Genomic DNA, 20,303 nt, shown 5'->3' with positions numbered 1-20,303 from the left:
GGTGAAGAATTAGAGTATATATTTCAAAAGTACATTATCAGGGTTTGCAGCCTTGATCTCATTTTCAGAAGTAACTCTGTCACTCTCAGTTAAGACTTGGGCTTCAGAATGCTTAAGTCACTCAAAACTAGTAGCATGCTCTCTAGTCAGATGAGCATAACTTCATATAGTATGCCACATAAGAGTGTATATATTTTTTAAGACTGCAGTAGAGGGCCATAGCTCAGTATTGAAATTAATGACAATAAATGACCAAATTAATAACAGAAGCAAATATCCAGAGTTCATACCACACTTTTCAACCGTATTTGACCTTCTCCAGATTCCTGTAATAGGCTGTCTACAAGCTATTACAGCTCCTCATCTTCACCTTGCTTTATTCCTGCTTCCTACCGCGCCTCATTCCTACTTCCTAGTCCCTCATTATACTTAGGGTACACTGTGCTTATTGTGTAAAACCACATATACTACTAGATTTTTAGATAATCTTTTCTATTTTTTTTCAGTATTCATTTTCCAAATTCTCTGGAGAGACCACAATCACTGAAATACAGTGTGTCACATAAGCCATTGCCATGATCATATTTTCAAACACTGATAAAGAATACAGTGGTGAAATGCTGCATTCCACAAGGAAAGAAGGGTAAATAAGGTAAGTCCAAGTAAAAGCTGATTTACTGGTTCTTAGTTGAGAAATAAGCTTCCCTATATTTATCAAAAAACCTGTATGTATATTATCTATAATTTGAATCTAGAAAAACTCTATTTAATGATATTTGTTTTTACCTTGATTCCTCAGGACTGGGATTACAGTCATATGGGGTGCCTCCTCTTTGACTGGTTACTGGCAGATCTGAAATTTTCAGGGCTTCAGCTTCTGCCTGGATGAAAAATTCTGAGTTTTTTTGAGAATTCAGATGAAACTGAAACTCAGCACGAAAGTCATCTTCTTCCTGTTCCAGGATGTGTGTTTCTAATTGGAAGTAGAAGCAAATAATTTATTTATTTTTATTTTATTTTTGTTTGGACATAGAAGATGAGATTTCTCATCTGAAAATAGCAAAAAGAAGAAAGTACTCTAATTTCAGATTCACAGTTTCCTCATCGCACTAAGTAACAAGAGCTGTGTTACCTAGACCTGTAGAGCTGGATGTAGGAGTTATGACATATTTACTAGATTTTTCTCATGGAAACATGAAAAATTCATCACCATTTCCTCTTCCTCTTAAATGACTGCTTAAAATAATGCTGACCCTAAGAAATTATCTACCTATCCTTTGCAAAAGTAATCTCTACCCTAATAAAACATGAATTTCTGGTGTAGACAGGCAAATTTGCAGGTTGTGAACTAGACTCTTAGTTATATTGAGGTCAATCCATTTTGGCAACAAAAGGAGTATCACCAAGCTGTAATTAGCAACAACAAATTTAAGGCTTCATTATTCACTCCTGCAGAGTGTAAAGTACAGGCTCATACAACTAAAGAACTTGAAGAATGTAAAGCATAAATTGTGCCAAAGGGAAAATTACCTGATTAAAGTGTTGAGTGTGATAGTTCTCTTGAGCTTGGCTACTAGATATTTTTAGGACATATTTCTGATATCAAGGTATTTAAATGAAATGTCTACATACCATGAATGTTCTTTCACAAAGTAAGAACAAGTAAGTATTAATTACAGAACTATATTAAAAATGAGGAGAAATAAGCCTAAAAAAGCTGCAAATGTAAAAAGTGCATATATTCTTCATTCTTTCATTAATGGAGAGCAAACACTGGAGCTTTTGCTCATTTAATAAAGTTAGTATTTCCAAACATTTTGCTTAAATTATGTGGTATACATCCTCTGATCCAACTTATTACTTCCTCCTCAGAAATAATAAGAAACTGACTCCACAGTTGCAATCATCTACAAATAGCCTGAAAATACACATCAATCAGTCAGTATCAAGGTATCATGCTGCATTTAAGATACAAAAGCACAGATTCCAAGTCAAAAATATTGAAGACTGTCTCTAAAATCTGTTACAATACATTACTCTTTCCTTGAAAAAGAAAAGACACAGCCAATGGCAAAGGAAATACCTGAGGGTACAGAGAGATGTCTTGTGGATTGGCTGGAGTCAGCTGAACAAGTTCCCATACAAAGCTGTGTACTACCTTGAGGAAAAAGTTGTTATACCTGCTGCTCATCTGTATTCTCCTTATCTACTTCACATAAATCCACCTGAATCCAATCTCACCATACCTTTAACTGATAACCACACATAACCACTGATTTTTCTGAAGGAGGAACTGTGTACCAGAAATTCTATGTCTGAGCAGTATTAAACATGTGGGAACAATAACTTAATAAAACATTCCTTAACAAGTATAACCTAACACTACTTTCACTACTGTGATTGAAATGTGTTCCTCAGATCATTTCACAGTTAATGCAGAAACTGAACAGCCCACAGCAACCTGGATTCTTTGAGCAAATGTCTGCTTTTCACTGACTTAAAATCCTGCAGGTTTTTGAGAAGACATTTCCCTTTAAGTGCTGCTACATTTTAAAACTGGATTCAGTCTCTTGCTCCTCCTTACAGTAAATAGCAAGGATCTCTAAAGTAACAGGCATTTAAAAATTCACTATTTATACTAAAGTATACATAGAACCTGCCCCAGCTTGGGGGTGGTAACATGTCAGGACAAAGTTCAGAATCCTCTCCAGTTAGTACTACCTGAAAACAAACTTAATCTGAATTTCATTCGTTGCAAAGCTTTTTATACGGAGGCATACACTTGGTTGAGATGCATTTCCCATTTGAGTTATAAGAACTGCCTATCACACCTCATCTTGACCACTTCTCCCATTTCAGCTGCAGTGATCTCTATACATTTAGTTGCAGATTATGCTCGCACACACCAAAGGGAAAGTGCAATGCTTCACTTGCCATAATAACTTTTCCTTCCCTTTTTCTCTAGGGCATCAACATTTTCTGTGAGCCATTTGAAGTGCCTCAGGTAAAATCTGCTGCATTCTGTGGAAGAATTCAAGCACAACACATCTGTTGCAGTAACCTGTGACATGAACCTTTGTTCCTTGTTTAGCATTACCATACCCTCCATTGGCCACACTACATGAAAGCTGAAGGAAATACCTTCTCACTCCAGAATGCTAAAAAAAATTAGATGACACTAGCTACCACGATTATACTGGGACAAACCAAAAAAGGGATTCTATCCTTTTGGCATGCAAGTAACCAAATGAGTAAGTTTTTTTCCTTTCTAGAGTTACTGTTTTGTGAATTTGCTGCTTTTAATGCCAGGACTTAAAAAAAAAGTTCTCACAGTCATTGCAGTTGGAAGGAACCACTAGAGATCATCTAGTCCAGCCTTGCATCTCAATCAGGGTTACTTAGCGAAAGTTGCCCAGGACTATGCCCAGATGGCTTTTGAAACAGAGGAAGACTAGGCCAGTGTTTGATCACTTTCATAGTACAAAACTGTTTCCTTGTATCCAGATTGAATTTCATGCAGTTTAATTGTGTTTATTGCCTCTGCTCCTGCTAATGGGTACTACCAAAAAGAGTCTGACTTCTTCATTCCCTTCCATCAAGTATTATTCATACTGATAAAATGCACTCCTCTGGGCCTTCCCTTCTCAAGGCTGTCTCAGCCTCTCCTCATGCATAAGATGTCCCTTTGTGACTCTGCTGGACTTGCTCCAGTAAGACCATCTCTGTTTTTGTGCTAGAGACCTCAGAATTGGACTTGGCACTTTAGATGTGACCTCGCCAGTGCTGAGCATAGAGGACGGATCACCTCTCTTGATGTGCTGGCAACTCTCTTACTAATGCAGCCCAGGATGCTATCGGTCATCCTTGCAATGAGGCCACACTGGTTTATACTCAACTTGCTGCCCAGCAGGATCCCAATCCCTTCCTGCAGAGCTAACCAGTTGGTGTCCAGCTTGTACACTTACATGGAATTATTTCTGGCCAGATGCAGGGTTTCACATTTCCTCTTGCTAAACTTCATGAGGTTCCTCTCTGCCCAATTCTCCAGACTGTTGAAGTCCCTCTGAATAGCAGCATAATCCTCTGGTATATCAACTGCTCCTCACAATTCTGTATCATCAGCAAACTTGCTGAGGTTATACTCTGCTCCATCATCCATATTATGAATGATGATACTGAATGACACCAAATCCATTTTTAACTCTAGAAGTATACCACTTGCCTCCTACTGGACTTTGTGCAACTGATAAACACCATCTGGGCCTGATGACATTCAGCTAGTTTTCAACCAACCTCACAGTTTAGTTATTTAACCCATACTTTGCTTCTGCATTAGCATACTATGGGATAGTCAAAAGTCTTACCAAAGACAAGGAAAATAACACCCTGTTTTCTTTCCTTCTTATCAGAATAGACTACTTTTTAATATCTATCATCTCTCTTGGATCTCTCTTCTCTCCAGTACTGTATCCTGTGGGATTCTTCCAAGCAGATCTCCAAGGAGGTCAAAGTCTGTTCTGAAGTCCACAGCTGAGGTCCTGCTTTTTGTCCAGTTTCCTCCTCTCAGGATCCTGAACTCTACCATCACATACTAAGTGCAGCCAAGGCTGTCCCCCAGCTTCTTATCAACAACCAGTTCTTCCTTGTATGTAAGCATCACATCCAGAAAAGCACCTTTCCATGTTGGCACCTCAATCCTTTGCATAAGGAAATTGTCATCAGTGGCCTCCAGCAATCCCCTAGATCACTTGTGTCCTGCTGTTGTCCCTGCAGCAAATTATCGGGATTGTTTCAGGCCCCAAGGAGGACCAGGGAACAAAGGTTTCTTCCAGTTGTCTGCTTCTCCGAATCCTCCTCCATGCCCTTCCCTCTTACTGACAAGATCATAGAACCATAGAATCGTTAGGGTTGGAAAGGACCTTAAGACCATCTAGTTCCAATCCCCCTGCCGTGGGCAGGGACACCTTACGCTAAATCATATCAACCAAAGCCTCGTCCAACCTGGTCTTGAACACTGCCAGGGATGGAGCATTCACAACCTCCCTGGGCAAGGGAGTGCCTCACCAACCTAACAGGAAAGAATTTCCTCCTTATATCCAACCTAAATTTCCCCCTTTCTCAGCCTGTCTTCATACAGGAGGTGCTCCAGTCCCCTGATCATCCTCGTGGCCCTCCTCTGGACTTGTTCCAACAGTTCCATGTCCTCTTTATGTTGAAGACACCAGAACTGCACACAATACTCCAGGTGAGGTCTCACAAGAGCAGAGTAGAGGGGCAGGATCACCTCCTTCGACCTGCTGGTCACGCTCCTTTTGATGCAGCCCAGGATATGGTTGGCTTTCTGGGCTGCAAGCGCACACTGAAGCCAGCTCATGTTCATTTTCTCATCGACCAACACCCCCAAGTCCTTCTCCACAGGGCTGCTCTGAATCTCTTCTCTGCCCAACCTGTAGCTGTGCCTGGGATTGCTCTGACCCAGGTTTAGGACTTTGCACTTGGCATGGTTAAACCTCATGAGGTTGGCATCAGCCCACCTCACAAGTGTGTCAAGGTCCCTCTGAATGGCATTCCTTCTCCCCAGTGTATCAACTGAACCACACAGCTTGGTGTCATCGGCAAACTTGCTGAGGGCACACTCAATCCCACTGTCCATGTCAGTGATGAAGATGTTGAACAAGACCGGTCCCAACACTGAACCCTGAGGGACACCACTCGTTACTGGTCTCCAGCCAGACACTGAGCCATTGACCACAACTCTTTGTGTGCGGCCATCCAGCCAGTTCCTTATCCACCGAGTGGTCCATCCATCAAATTGATGTCTCTCCAATTTAGAGACAAGGATGTCGTGTGGGACAGTGTCGAATGCTTTGCACAATTTTGGGTAGATGACATCAGCTGCTCTACCCCTGTCCACCAGTTCTGTAGCCGCCTCATAGAAGGCCACCAAATTGGTCAGGCAGGATTTCCCCTTAGTGAAGCCATGCTGGCTGTCACCAAGCACCTTGTTGATTTTCATGTGCCCTAGCATGCCTTCCAGGAGAACCTGCTCCAAGATTTTGCCAGGCACAGAGGTGAGACTGACTGGTCTGTAGTTCTCTGGGTCATCCATTTTCCCCTTCTTGAAAATGGGGGTTATATTTCCCTTTTTCCAGTCATCGGGAACGTCACCTGACTGCCATGATTTCTCAAATATGATGGCCAGCGGCTTCGCAAGTTCATTTGCCAGCTCCTTCAGGACCCGCGGATGGATCTCATCAGGACACATGGACTTGTGTGTGTTCAGATTTTTAAGATGGTCTCGAACCAGTTCCTCTCCTACAGTGGGCCCAAGGTCTTCATTCTCACAGTCCCTGCGTCTGCCTTCCAGGACTTGGGTGGTGTGGTCAGAGCCTTTGGCAGTGAAGACCAAGGCAAAGAAGTCATTCAGAACCTCAGCCTTCTCCAAATCCTGTGTAGCCAGTTCTCCCAAGAGCTTCCTGAGGGGGCCTACATTCTCCCTAGTCTGTTTTTTATTTGCTATGTACTTGTAGAATCCCTTCCTGTTATCTTTAATACCTCTAGCTAAGTTTAATTCTAACTGGGCCTTAGCTTTCCTAACCTGGTCCCTAGCTTCCCGGACAACATCCCTGTACTCTTCCCATGCCACCTGTCCTTGCTTCCACTTACTATAAGCCTCTTTTTTCAACTGACTTTTCCTCAGGAGCTCCTTATCCATCCAAGGAGGTCTCCTGGCCCTCCTGCTGCACTTCCTTCTGGTTGGGATGCAACACTCCTGAGCTTGCAGCAGGTTATCCTTGAATATCAACTAACAGTCTTGGGCCCCTCTGCCCTCTAGGGCTGTATCCCATGGAACCTTCCAAAGCGGGTTCCTGAAGAGGCCAAAGTCTGCTCTTTTGAAGTCCAGCGCAGTGAGCTTGCTGCACGCTCTTCTCACTGTCCTGAGGATCTCAAATTCGAGCATCTCGTGATCGCTGCATCCAAGGCTGCCCTGGAGAGTCACGTTTCCAACGAGCCCTTCCCTGTTGGTGAGCACGAGGTCAAGCATGGCACCTCTCCTTGTTGGCTCCTCTATTACTTGCAGAAGGAAGTTGTCTTCCACACAATTGAGGAACCTCCTGGATTGCTTGTGCCGGGCCGTACCGTCCTTCCAACAGATGTCAGGGTGGTTGAAGTCACCCATGAGAACAAGGGCCTGCGAGCGTGAGGCTTTTCCTATCTGTCTATGGAGTGCTTCATCCACAGGTTCTCCTTGATCAAGCGGTCTGTAACAGATCCCCACAGTAATGTCTCCCATAGCTATATTCCCTTTAACCCTGACCCACAAACTCTCTGTGGACTGCTCACCTGTCCCCAGACAGAGTTCCAGACTCTCAAATATATCATCAGATCAAATATAACATCTGAGTTCCCATGACATTGATCATCACTCCACAGCCATATATTCACAGATATGGTCATTCCCATAGTATCGATCCTAGGTCATCCCAACAGTATTAATGGTGCCTATGTGGAAGAGCAGTAGAGAGTTACAGAGGTTTCGATGAGGCACAGCGACCTTTGTATAACATCCTGAACATGAGCTCCCAAAAGCAACAAAGCTCTCTAGATGACAGATTAAGTCAGCAGACAGGTATCTATTTATTTTTTTACCAGAATGAAGTAAACATGTTTTCATGATGAGGAAAACATCTGCATTAGCAGCCGATCTAAATCCTTAAACCATGTCAAGATATGGATTTTTATGCCCCTGGCTGTAAATTACAGCAGATGGAAAAGAAAGAATTTAGAATGGGATTAAACCTGTGTTGGCATTTATTAATGCTAACACTACTTCTTTAAGCAACTCACATTTGCAGCACACCTTTTCATCCGGATTCAATTCCCTCAAGCACATAGGTAAGACCAAGCAGCATCACAGCAAGCCTGTAAGCAGCATTCCCAGAAATGTTAGATGGAATACAGAGGATCTGTTTTTTTCCCCTACTGGCTTTGTAACAGAGAAGATGATAGCAGCCTCCTCCATTCAGAATTGGAAACACTCTGCCCAAGGATATTAAGGTTAGAGGTTTGTACTTGTTTAATAAAGCTATAATGCATACTTTTTTTGTCAACATGCTAAATCTGTCAGTAGAATGATTTGGGGAAGACATTTTGAACACGGTCAGATCAATGGGCATTTTTTTTTTTTAAACCCCTTTATTCCTTATATAGCACCCACTCGAATAATTTAGGCTTTGGTACATGGTAACTTGTCTTGCTGTTAAACTAAGTGGCAATATCAATCAATGTACTTTAGTGCTTTGCCTCCTGCAAATCGTATTGTGCATTAATTACCAATGCTGCAGAGACACACTGGGGAGTAAGTAGCATTTGCAATAATCAGGCTGCACAACGAGCATCAGAGAAAGTGTAAAACAGCCTTGCAAGCTTGGGAAAAAATGCTGTAGTTTTCATTAAGTGGTATCCCCACCACTGATTCTGATTCTTGAATATACTAAACAACTTATTTTCCATACAGAACAGAACAAGTTCAGTAGCCCAGATTAATATTTCACTATAGGGAGAAGCTGAACAGCTGATCTTCTGTATGTATTTATCTTGAATGAATAGCTTGTTCGCATTGAGGGAAAGAAAAGCAAATGTTAGGAAGAAGGAATATAAAGACACTAGAATTAAAGCTGGGAATTGATTGTGAGGGACATAAGGGGAAGATAATGCTGACATAGTTTGCAATTGTAAAGGCAGAACAACATTCAATGTTGTTAAGCTGGGAGTGGTTAGAAAGTCAAGTAAAAACACTGAACCTAACACATTTTGTATGCAGCCCTATTTTTCATAGCTTCTTAGAAATGCAGGACCAAATAACCCTGTACAGACACTGATAATATAGAAAGAAAGGTTGAAGATGTAAGTGCAGAGAAGGTGCAAATTCATCTGGGAGGTTGTGGAGTCCGTAGCTTCCCTTGTGGCACCACTCAGCCTATTCAGCAGTCCCATCATCCAAGCAGAAGCTGGGTGGGTACCTCCATCCCCCTGTTTGCAGTCTTTCTGCACCCCACAAGTTAAATTGCACTGATATCTCAGAGGTTTGCAGGGGATCTCTGCAGAATAACAATACAGGAAAACAAACAAACAAACAGAGCTCCAATGGAACATGCATGCAGCACTGCAGAATACATGGTTGGCTGCTGATCTGCCTGCAGATAAGTATGGGGACATTGGAAGTTGCTGGTGCTCCAAACCAGCTTAAAGTGTAATAGTACTTACCACTTGCTACCTATAGCTTCCTAGTATTAGTTTTAAGCTGGTCTGTAGCACAGACAAAGCATGTTTTCAACTGTCTGCAAAAGACTGCATGAATGAACCCCTAGAGGGATGGCATTAAGAGGCAGAATAGGAAAAACCAGGAAGGAAGAGAATGAGCCACTCTGGGAGTGTGGGCAAAGCTGACTGCAAACTCAGTAGCTTACTCTTCCTACGTGACAGTCAGATTAAGAAAATTTGGAAAAATGTAGAACAAAACATTGTGCTACATTTGAGGAATTAACTGCAACCTCAATTACTAAAAGCCCCCAAAATTCAGTTATTGACAAGTTGTAATTTACTATTACTCATGTATTTTTTCTTCTCAGTCTAAACAATACAGCTTCAATTTCTATGTTTTTTTTTCTTGTTTTACAATACCAAAACCTTTTAATTTCAAATACCAAGAGGGAATATTCACTATCCAACAAAACTATGAAAACAAAGAGCCACCCTGCCCCTACACCAGACTAACTTATTCCCATTAGAATAAAAGGGCACACTTACTACAGTCTAAAAATACCTTCATTTGCCCCTACCTGCTACACTGCCTATATAAGAGCCTATATATGGAATATAGAATTCTTTAAAGTTCATAAGATCTACTGCCACTGGATTTGAATTCTTAGAATGATTTAGTTTCTATTTATTATATATAGCTAACAAAACTTGAACTTGATAGCCACTAATCTTTCTAGCTATGTAAATGAAATTAGTACTATAGCTGAATATTCCTTCATGAGCTGAAAATGATGACTCAGATTTTCTGTCAAAGACAAATATTCATTCACGTGGCTGTATAACTACTGGAACTTCTACCAAACAGAATGACTGTGAAAGACTCAGATTGCTCAACAGTTCACTCCTTACTGAATGATTAAAAAGCACAAATCCTGAAAATGAATGGGAAACCAAAATTAAAGGATTTCCTGAGCACGAATATGCTAAGAAAGAAAATGAGGCTGGTGGAAGAAATATGATCCTATTGCCTGGTGTAAGTGGAAAGAAAAGAGTTGGTATGCACTTTCAGGATGCCTGTTATTCCCTTTGCATTTGTATTTGAGTTGATACAGATGCAACATACATGATTTACATCCATATCTCAAGGGGCCAAGGGGTTGTTTTTTTTCTTTTTTCTTTTTAGTTTTCCTCACTATTTTATCTTTCTCACAATCTGCAAATAAGTTTCAGAGTTAATCCCAAGAAAATATGCTGTACTTAATTTTCAAGAAAAAAATGTAATTCCTGTTTCTGGAAAATAATTACAAAAGCTCAGTACAAAAGTACAAGATCAATATACATTTTCTCCAAAACAAACAAGAAAAAGTGCAGCTTTACTTACCTTTGGACTTACTACAGATTTATTTACATTAGCAATTGTTTAGGCCCCTTCAGGGCAGCATAGTATACTGTGTACCAGTAAACTGCAACTAACGGCAAAAGTTGTCCCTTCATAACACATTTTTTCTAATGTTTAAAAAAAAAATTGGTCAAGCTTAAGATGATTTTTCAGTAGGTTCTAAGATTTCACTGAGTCACTTCTGTAGCACAACAGAATGGCAGTCACAGCAACCTGATAACAACTGAAGACTGAACTTAGAGTAGCTTTGCAATACAAAGCTAATTCCTTTTATTTCTCAGTGCTCTGCCCAGCCAGAATGCCACATATAACCAGCCAAGCCCTTGGCAGTAACAAAGAGGAATTGCAGATGCACTGTATACTTAGTGCCCCAAAGATATGTAACTGTGGACTCTGCTGAGAGCACCATAGTTCAAATCAGAGCAATAAGGACTATCAACTTACTTTTAAGTAATTCTTATTCTGAAAGGTCCTAGATTTTACACTGAGATTAAATACCTGCTCTTATTAAAGAAAGAAATGATAGAGGTTCACTGAAATAAGCCTTGAAAACATTTTCTGGAAACTCAGGTATTTTATATGGGATGCATAAGCACTGTGACAGTCATTTTAAACCAGCATGAAATAACTGGAACAAAGTCATTGAGCCATGGAAAAAGTAAAACTGCAGAAGTCCATGGCACTGTATCATCCATGCTGTATCTCAGAGCTTGTGCTACATTACTGATGGCCCTGTTCCTGTCTCAGAGGCCTCAAATTCTCCCTCCTGTTCAGAGGGGCTTTACCAACTCATTTTAATTGGACTTCAAGAAAAATAAAATTGCCATTTTTACTTACAATTATAAAATAACATTGACACAATCAAAAAATTAAGAGAAATTTCAAGTAACTAAATTGTTACCCTTCCACATTCCTTGATGGTAACTTCCATTCACATGACAGACTACAGTATTTCTATATTAGGAGACAGACATGCAGTGTACAGTATACACAAACTTCCTGCAATTTCAATAGTGGTCAGAAGAAATTACATGGCCACTTTTTATTTTTTTTTCCCATATTGACTATCATTCTAATATGGAGAACTTCGAAGCAATCACAACTGTTGTAGAAGTCAGGTTAACAGAATAATACAATTCAAATGCTTGATCTCCGGCTACAGCTAAGCATTTAAGTTATCCAAAGTCAAATCAAAGAGAATAGGGTATTCTTTTTGGAATTTTATTGATGGAGTTCTCTGCAAATGAAGTAAGAACAGCCTGAGCTATGTTGTGCATTAATGTCTTAGTTTGCTCTACATCACATCACACACACACACACACACACACAAAAACAAAAAGAGAGGCTTGAAAATATTTTGCCTGCTAAAATACAGATGAAACTCAGAAGTTTAATGGTTTTTTTTTATTCCTTAAAGGAATCTAAATAAAACAGTGAATTCATTCTGTGTAAGCAATTCAAGCGGGGGGACATCTCTGTTACTTTGAATGCTTCTTTATTCACCTGTACTTGTGTGGAATCCTGGCAACACCCTTCATAAAGAAATAAATTTAGAAGGTGATTAAGAACAGTTGGAATTACTCTGGCAAAGGCAATTTTTCACCATACTCCAAGGATTCTGACAACTTTAGTAATGATGTTTCCCTCACTTATCTCTCTCACTAAGTCTTTTGCCCTCCTATTTTGCATCTAAGCATCAACTGTGTACAAAATGGTGAATATTTAAAATAGTCTTAAAATAAGTCTTTAAAACATGCAGACAATCATTATTTTGGAATTCACTGCAGTTAATTGTGATGCATATATTAATGTGTAAATATCAGACATTTCCTTTGGCATTCCACTCTCCATTTGCAATTCATTAACATATTGTTATTTTAAAATATTAGTGGCTGAGGAGATACCAGATTTTCATTAGATTGGTCTCACACTTGAAAAAATATTTTTATATTGTGAATAAATCAAAACAGCAGAATTTCTAGGCAGATACTAAGTGGGATTCACTCAAACACGTTAGTTCTAATGGATGGATGATTGCATTTGGTCTTTTGAAACTTTGAAGTATAGGTAAGTCTTGATCACACAAATTAATAAATCCTAAAGCTGGAGTTAACAATAACCATTACACCCAAATTCTGCAGCTTAGCCCAGCCAATTTTTCAAAAGGTCAGGTTGTGAACTGGAGAAGATCAGGGAGGTCCACCGCATAGCTTTGTTGCCAGGCATCTCTCGTCTGGATTGTTGCAGGCATTTATTAGTATTCGTCAGCAGACTCAACAAAGCAAACACGAAATTCAAGCACGAATAATAAAATGAAATGCTGCTATATAACCCTTTGTCATTCAGCAAATATGGGACTTTTTAGCTACATTGTTCCTAAACCTGGGTTACTACTTTAATTTTTCTCCACAGTGCTGACTGAATGAGTATGCATGTGTGTTAAATGCAGAGCTCCCTTAACAACTGCAGGACTGCCATTTAATCTGTTGGTAGATGGACCATTTCCTGTGGGAACTCTAGCTACGATTTCCAGATCCACCAAATAAATCTCAGATTAAGATTCCAAATGAAACCTGCCTTTGGCAGATAAAAAATGTCAAGATGGATATAAACAGTAAAATTATAAATTATCTAGGTGTTGCACGATGACTTGATGTGTGTTTTTTGTTTACACTTTCCCCAATATCACAACTATACAAGGCATTCATCAAATGTCACACTTTCATAATACTGGAGGCATCATTAAAACTGTTTGGCTAAGGACCTTGAAGTGTTTAAGCAGTAGCTCAAAAGTATATTTGTGCAAAGTAGAAGAATAAATTTACATATCAGCAGCAGCTCATAAGGGATGGGTAAATATTCTGTTTATCTCTCATTGTAATTCAGGTTAGTTTAAATACAGGGTTTCAGGATATCATTACAGCCTATATGGAGTCATTACATAATTTCCAAACATAGTGTCTGCTCGAGTTTTACTAAGCATGCTGTGTTTATGTTTTCTAAACCAGCTAAAAACAAAGTAAACGCTCCCACGCCATTTTTCTTTTGTTATTGTCATACCAGACAACTGCTTTCACATATAACCCCTTCCATTATCTAAATCTTAATGATCCAGAACTCCATTTTATCTAGGCAGGGTGATGTTTCCTGATGCCCATTAACTATAGTGAAAATTCTCTTATCCAAATGTACTCAATCTCCCCTATCACAAACAAACAACTAAGCCTTTGCTGAATTAGAGTTCTAAGCAAAATCCCAGGAAAATACAGCTTTAGAAGTGAAGCAAAATATTGTAATTTTAAGTGTCCAACATAAAATAAATGTCATTGCATAAACTGCCACTAAGACACCTTGCTCACACACCCTTTACTCTGACTAAATGGTCTACTAAAGATGCTAGTGAACTTTCAGATAAGACTCCAATGCACTCCCTGGAGAACCTTTTCTTAATAAATTTTGTTATGTCTTTGCTCTGAACTTAAGCTTCATTCTATTTGTTATTATAATAGAAGCAATGAAGGTTTCCAAAGAAGAAAATAACTAAATTCCTCTTGCACTTGTGCTAGGTATTCTGAAGCACTACATTAAAATTATCATGGTAATAAGTGTTGCTCTCCTTGAAGCACATTTCAAGACATACTGAAGTTAGCAGCACTCATACTTCAAACACTTCAGCAATTCAACGTGCAATACTTCAAGGCGTACATTCTCCCCGTTGTTAGTGCTTGCAGTACTCAGTGCAGATAAGGCACTACACATTTTCAGTATACCATGAAGGTTCTGACAAAATCATATTCACAACACTCAAATGTCATGCAGATACTGGATACCTAATTGTGCTTCTGCTGAGGCTGCCTGTGGCCCAGCCAGAAATGCACTGTATTTAGCCATTCAAAATGTACAAGGAAAGAAATGGGATGGAGAAAGGAGAGACAGCCATTCTTCTTATATTTGACTCATGCGAGACCACCCTTTCAACCGCTCTTCTGCCTCCTGTACTGTGCACAGAAACCTGCAACTACCCTTGCCACTTTGCAAGTGTATGTCTGACAGCTAACACGCTCCGAGTTTGAGGCTGCAAGCACAGCATACGTGGGAGACGTATCAACTGAGCCACATGGATGGAGAGGACTCTGCCTCTCTGCATATCGTAAGATTTTTCTGCATACACATCCATGCAACATCCAGGTCTTCTTTCTTTTCCAGGTAAACAGCACTCTGTATTGCTAAAAAGGGAAAGAGAAAGAACAGCCTCACAGTATCTCCTGTTGAGGCATGTAAAAGAAGAGAGACTTCAATATGGCAAGTATGGTTCATTTTGCCTTTACTGTAGCCTTGGAGGAAAGGCTTCAGATTTAGAGAGTTTACATCTGTAACTGATGAATTTTGGCGAAACGGGAAGCAGAACCTTTACAATCAGTTGCTTTTAGACCCAACTAAAGCATCAGATGGAAAATCTTTACAACACTGCATTACTCTCAAAGCCTCCTTTACCCTCTCATCTTTCTGTATGTATGTGCGTTAGTACATCTGTTAAAGTCACACAACAGTAATTCCATGCAAAAAGCCCTTGTAATTAGTACTACAAAACCAAACCCACAAAGTACATTAAAATCATCACAGAACTACAAAACCTCACCGCTTCTAATAAGATAGTCTAAAAATACATGGTGAAGAGCAGGAGCTCCATTTCTAGGAAGTTAGCAAGAAAAGTTGATGCATTTTACTGAAGCTACGCATATGTCTCATTGCCTGTACACTGCCTCACTTACCATGAAAGCAGAAGGGACAGCTGATAATGGAATTTCTAAATGGGAGTAAGTAAATGTAAAAATATTTCTAGAGAGGTTTTAGTTCCTGAATATTATTGACTACATGACATAAGAACTAAAATATTTGTGTAAGCAATACACTGACATATACATGGTCATGACCATGACAATACAAGGAAAGCTATGGCCAGATTCTCAACAGTAAGCACCATGCATTCATGCAAGACCAATGCATGCAGAAACACACAATGCAATTAAGACATTTATCTACACATAAGCTTATCACATGCACAATTGTCTGAGCAGCTATATGTACATAACTTGTACATTCATATATGTTTTCCTTTTCTATTTTTCCTGATGAAAGACTGTAAAGCAACAGCTCACCACAAGATAAAACACTTACTTTTCAGATTTCCCTCCACAAGCTGATTCTGCAGTTCTGTTTCAATCTACACTATCACATCTCTTTAAAGCTAGAGTCTCTTCTGAATGACAGCTTCCAGACAAGCAATTTAAAAGTATTTTTACAAGGTGCACAAATATTCTTTCAAAGGCAAGTTACAGTGACAGTGCCTCTATGGATCATAACTAAGAGCTGACATCAAGTTCTTACAGGTGAGATTGGTTCATTGACTTACATTTTAATACAGGCTTTAATGTTTTAGAAATAAGTATTTCCCTATTTCTATACTTGAAAAAAATGTAATAACCACCTTCTAAGGAACAAAACACTTTGCCATTAAAAATAATCTATTATCTTGCTTTAGGACAGTCCAAATAATAATTATACTATGCTTTTCATTATGGAATCAGTAAAATTATAATTTTGTTGTCAAAATAGACTGACCAGTCATTGATATTCTAAGACTTTACCTAATTTCTGCTCTGTCTTTGAATACAACAGATGCTCAAAAAAAATTGATGACACAAGGAAAAACATTACAATAATGAAAGACTATGTAATGCAGAAGTACCGCTGCACCCATTCAACACAGTACATGATATGTGTCAAATGATACACAAATTGAACTCCGGTATTTGCAACACTCACCACTTTCCTATCCTACCAACTCTTTTGGAAAATTGACATATCGAGTCCTGAATGTATATACAGGTATGAAAGGCACCCAATTTCAGATTCCCTCGTGTTTTCGCAGTATTAATGTGGTAGTTCTTATCATGCATGTAAACCCTGCTTAAGTATCAAATCCACCCAGGTGCAATGTTCTTCCCCCACACTACCACTGCAATACAAAGATATGCACCCATTTGCTAATACAAGTTTATTTTTATAATGGACTATCTTCCTAGACTTTCTAGCTTGGATCCTGAATATTTTTCATCTGGAAATTACAGAGACTTCACTGGCCTGCTGCCCATGCTCCTGATACATTCTCTCAAGTATTCTTAGAAAGAAATTAAAAGTCTCTATCCTCCTATTAAAAACTAGGTGCTGTGGAGATAAACAGCACATTTAAATTAGGTACAAACCCAAAATAACTAGCCTTGCAAACAGAATGTTCTTTACCTCTTCCTAAAATACCAGACCAGAAACAAATGTCTTCAATCCACACAGGCATATGACATTCCAAACAACACAGAAAGTTAAAAGAAAATTTCAAGTATCAAACACTTCAGATATACTTTTTTTAAACAACTATACTCTTTCATAACAACTTTTAACAGGTTACATATTATCCCACATAACTGACATAAACGTACCACTTCTCTGCACCTAACATTTTTTGCTGTTTTTTTTTGGTTGTTTTTCTTTTTCTTTTTTTTTTTTAATTCTCATTGCTGGACTGAATTTTCATCTAGTCAGCTGAACTTAACCTCAGCCATGTTTTACCATCCTTATTTTTTGACAAATAATTTAATCTCTGATATTTCAGTATGTTACAAAAAAGAAATAATAAAATCAAAGTCATCACAGTCATCACAGAGTTATTTTAAAAACAGCTTTTAAACATCCAAGTGAGGAACAACTAAGTACAGTACAGTACCAGCTGCAAAAAGGGAAGATAATATGGACGACAAAGCAAGCGGAACACAAAGTGGTACATGCTTCAATACAGACATTTAAACAGAAGACTAAAAGTTACTTTGATTTAGTTCAATATAGTTCAATAAGAACACGCACCAGAATGTCTACCAAGAGCACATATTGAATATTATGTTGTTGTAATTTATCTATTATCTTTATGATAAGAAAATATAATTTAACTGCTAATACCCAAATAAAATTCTAAGGAAAAAGAAAAGAAGTCTCATACAGACCACTATGATGACATGAGATTTATCCATAATCCCCTTTTTTAACTTCCCTAGGAATAAAAGCATAAAGAATTTTGTGACCCATCAATAACTGATCTAAAAAAAGTGTACAATCTTCATTTTGCCCATATAACAACTATTATTGGAGAGACAAATATGTGTTAGCTTGGAATAAACAGCTTTCTAAAAAGCACAAAATATTAACCTCAAGCATCAGAAAAAAATAATACACCCGAAACTCAGTATCTACCCCTTTTACAAAATATCTGTGAGCAGCAGCAGAATGCCATTTCTTGCAATTAAACAGAGAGTAATTCACAGAGAATCAGTTTATGATATTCACTATCCTACTATGGAAAAGTTAACCTTTTGAACCATTCTGAGGGTATGCTGACCCCTAAAGGTCTAAAAATGCTGAATATGATTAAGCCATTACACATTTTAAAAGTATAAATTGAGAGAGTACAATTCTGCACTGAGTTACTCCACCATGACTATTTTTACTTTCAGAGTATATGACTAAAAAAATATTTTTGACTTCACTGAGTAATAGCTCAAAATCTGTGAAACGGGGTCTACAAGTACTTCATTATACATAGTAATACAGATAGAAATTCCTTTACATATGTAGGAAATTCATCATCTCCAAGACAGAGTGGTTTTTCTTTCTGCTAAAGAACAGTTTTCATGAGAATATTAACATTTATTATGTTTTAAGAAAGAACACATAGTATAAAATTCAAAACACGGAAATATACAAGATGTTATCAGACTCTAATACAGGAGGCATATTTGACATTGACACACCTATTCCTTTTGTTTGTTTGTTTTTTAAACCTACAAATAGCCACTTACTGAAAAAAAAACAAACACAAACCACTGCTGAAAGTCTGCTTCCTCGTGTTGTTCTCCTTCTTCAGCCTACATATTATTATCTAGCTACAAGCTACTTTCTGGATTCCCTTCTGTAAAATCAGTCAGTCACATAATGTGTTCCCAAAGTCAGTGCTTTTGGGTTTTTTTGAAGTTTCTGCCATGAAACAGAGAAAAATGTATCTGAGAGCAAAATTTTGGTCATCAAAATACGAAGTAGACTCTTCCATCCTGATACAGACGAAAACTCCATGAACCATGGAAATTCCAAGTTAACCAAGGCCCCCTTTACCAAAAAGCCTGCCTTACTCTCTATATTCAGCTGAAGTAATAATGAGAAACTCATTAAAAGTATTAGATGGCTTAATCATATTCTAGCAAGGCGTAAATAGCAAGAAAGTTACTTTAATACAGACTTTGGATTTGTTAACCTATTAAGGAAAAAAGATGGGAAAGCACAATGTACAGAATAAGAATTTAAATTAATTTAAGATTTCTCAAAGTTATAAAAAAAATTCAACAACCTAGAAAATAAAAATCAAGCTGATGATTTACATTCCTGTAGCTGCTCTCCTGTTACCCCAAATACTTAAAATGGAGTGTATGGTAGTTTTTTTTCTTTTCTTCCAAAGTTAGTCATATATATCGGCAAGAACAAATACATTCCAGTCACTGCCTAGCACTGGTAGAACACCTGAAGTTCCCTATTAATATCTTAAAAGTCCTTACCGTTTGACCAGTTCTCCATTTGTTCTTCTGAACTTGTTTGATCTGGCACTGAGTCCAGTTTTTGCTTAAACGTTTCAGAGCTAAAATAAAGCAAACTCTAGATAAATAAACTTGAAACAATACAACACACCTATACTTTGCCTTCGTTTGACAGAAAATTTGCAAGACAAATGATTTAAAAATATATATAGCAGGACAATAAACTCTGTATACTTTAATAGTCAGTACTAAATCTTATTTCTCAGTAAAATATTTTTTGTCCACATATCTATGTAATTTTTATAATGGTTTGGTTCAGCTTTCTGTTGCATGTAACATCTTAATTGAAAAATCTATTAGTTTGTCTTGTTCTAGAGTCTGATCTTGGAAGTGCATGCTACTGAGCACAGCCCAAATCACACTGAGTGGTCGCACTAGAGGCAACAAGACTGCTTTCTTTAGTAATTATTACAGATGGTTGTATGCACTTTATGACATTCTTTCTCCTGCTTTAATTTCCTGTATTAAATACAGGTAAAGCAGCCCATGACCACTCCAACTCTGAATCTGCAGGTTTTTCTAAGCACTAAATAATCAATCTTAATATTTGCATACATATTGCTTCAGACCATACAGTTAATCACACAGTTGCAATATTTCATATAATCAAAGATGTTCAAGAAACAACCCTCAATACTCAAAAATAAGATGTACAGTAAAATTTTATGCTCATTGGGTAGCATTTTCGGTTTAAAACATATGCTCTCATACATTAAAAACTGAGCTATATACTATATCACAAGGAAATCTAGGTCAATTTGTAATTACTAATACAGTAAGTTTACCACAAATTTTATTATTTACTCCAGTACCTGTTTTAAAATGTATTGTATGAAGGACAATTTTTCATCTTTAACTATATAGTTATGCTTATTTTGTATGTTTTCACTGCTATATTTTTTCTACGTTTATTAAAAAGATACAATATGTGCCTTGAAGCAGCAGTG

The 20,303-nt window shown here is 38.1% G+C and overlaps 1 protein-coding gene across 6 annotated transcripts in view; it reads right to left on the bottom strand.

Annotated features, from left to right (window-relative positions):
• The window catches only part of MIPOL1 (mirror-image polydactyly 1), a 189,524-nt gene that overhangs the window by 134,511 nt on the left and 34,710 nt on the right, over positions 1-20,303 (bottom strand). For all 6 annotated transcript variants that reach the window (XM_062623492.1, XM_062623535.1, XM_062623499.1 and 3 more), the window contains 2 exons: positions 19,318-19,397; positions 787-973 (listed from right to left, as the gene is read on the bottom strand). In XM_062623492.1, coding sequence (XP_062479476.1) covers positions 787-973; positions 19,318-19,397 — 267 coding nt within the window. The remainder of the gene's footprint in view (positions 1-786; positions 974-19,317; positions 19,398-20,303) is intronic.

Source organism: Pezoporus occidentalis, unplaced genomic scaffold, assembly GCF_034315485.1.
Source record: "Pezoporus occidentalis ecotype Australia unplaced genomic scaffold, CSIRO_AGI_Poc_V1 ctg108, whole genome shotgun sequence".
Lineage (NCBI taxonomy): Eukaryota > Metazoa > Chordata > Aves > Psittaciformes > Psittacidae > Pezoporus > Pezoporus occidentalis.
Note: the sequence above shows the minus strand (reverse complement) of the source record. Positions and strands in the feature narration are given on the sequence as shown.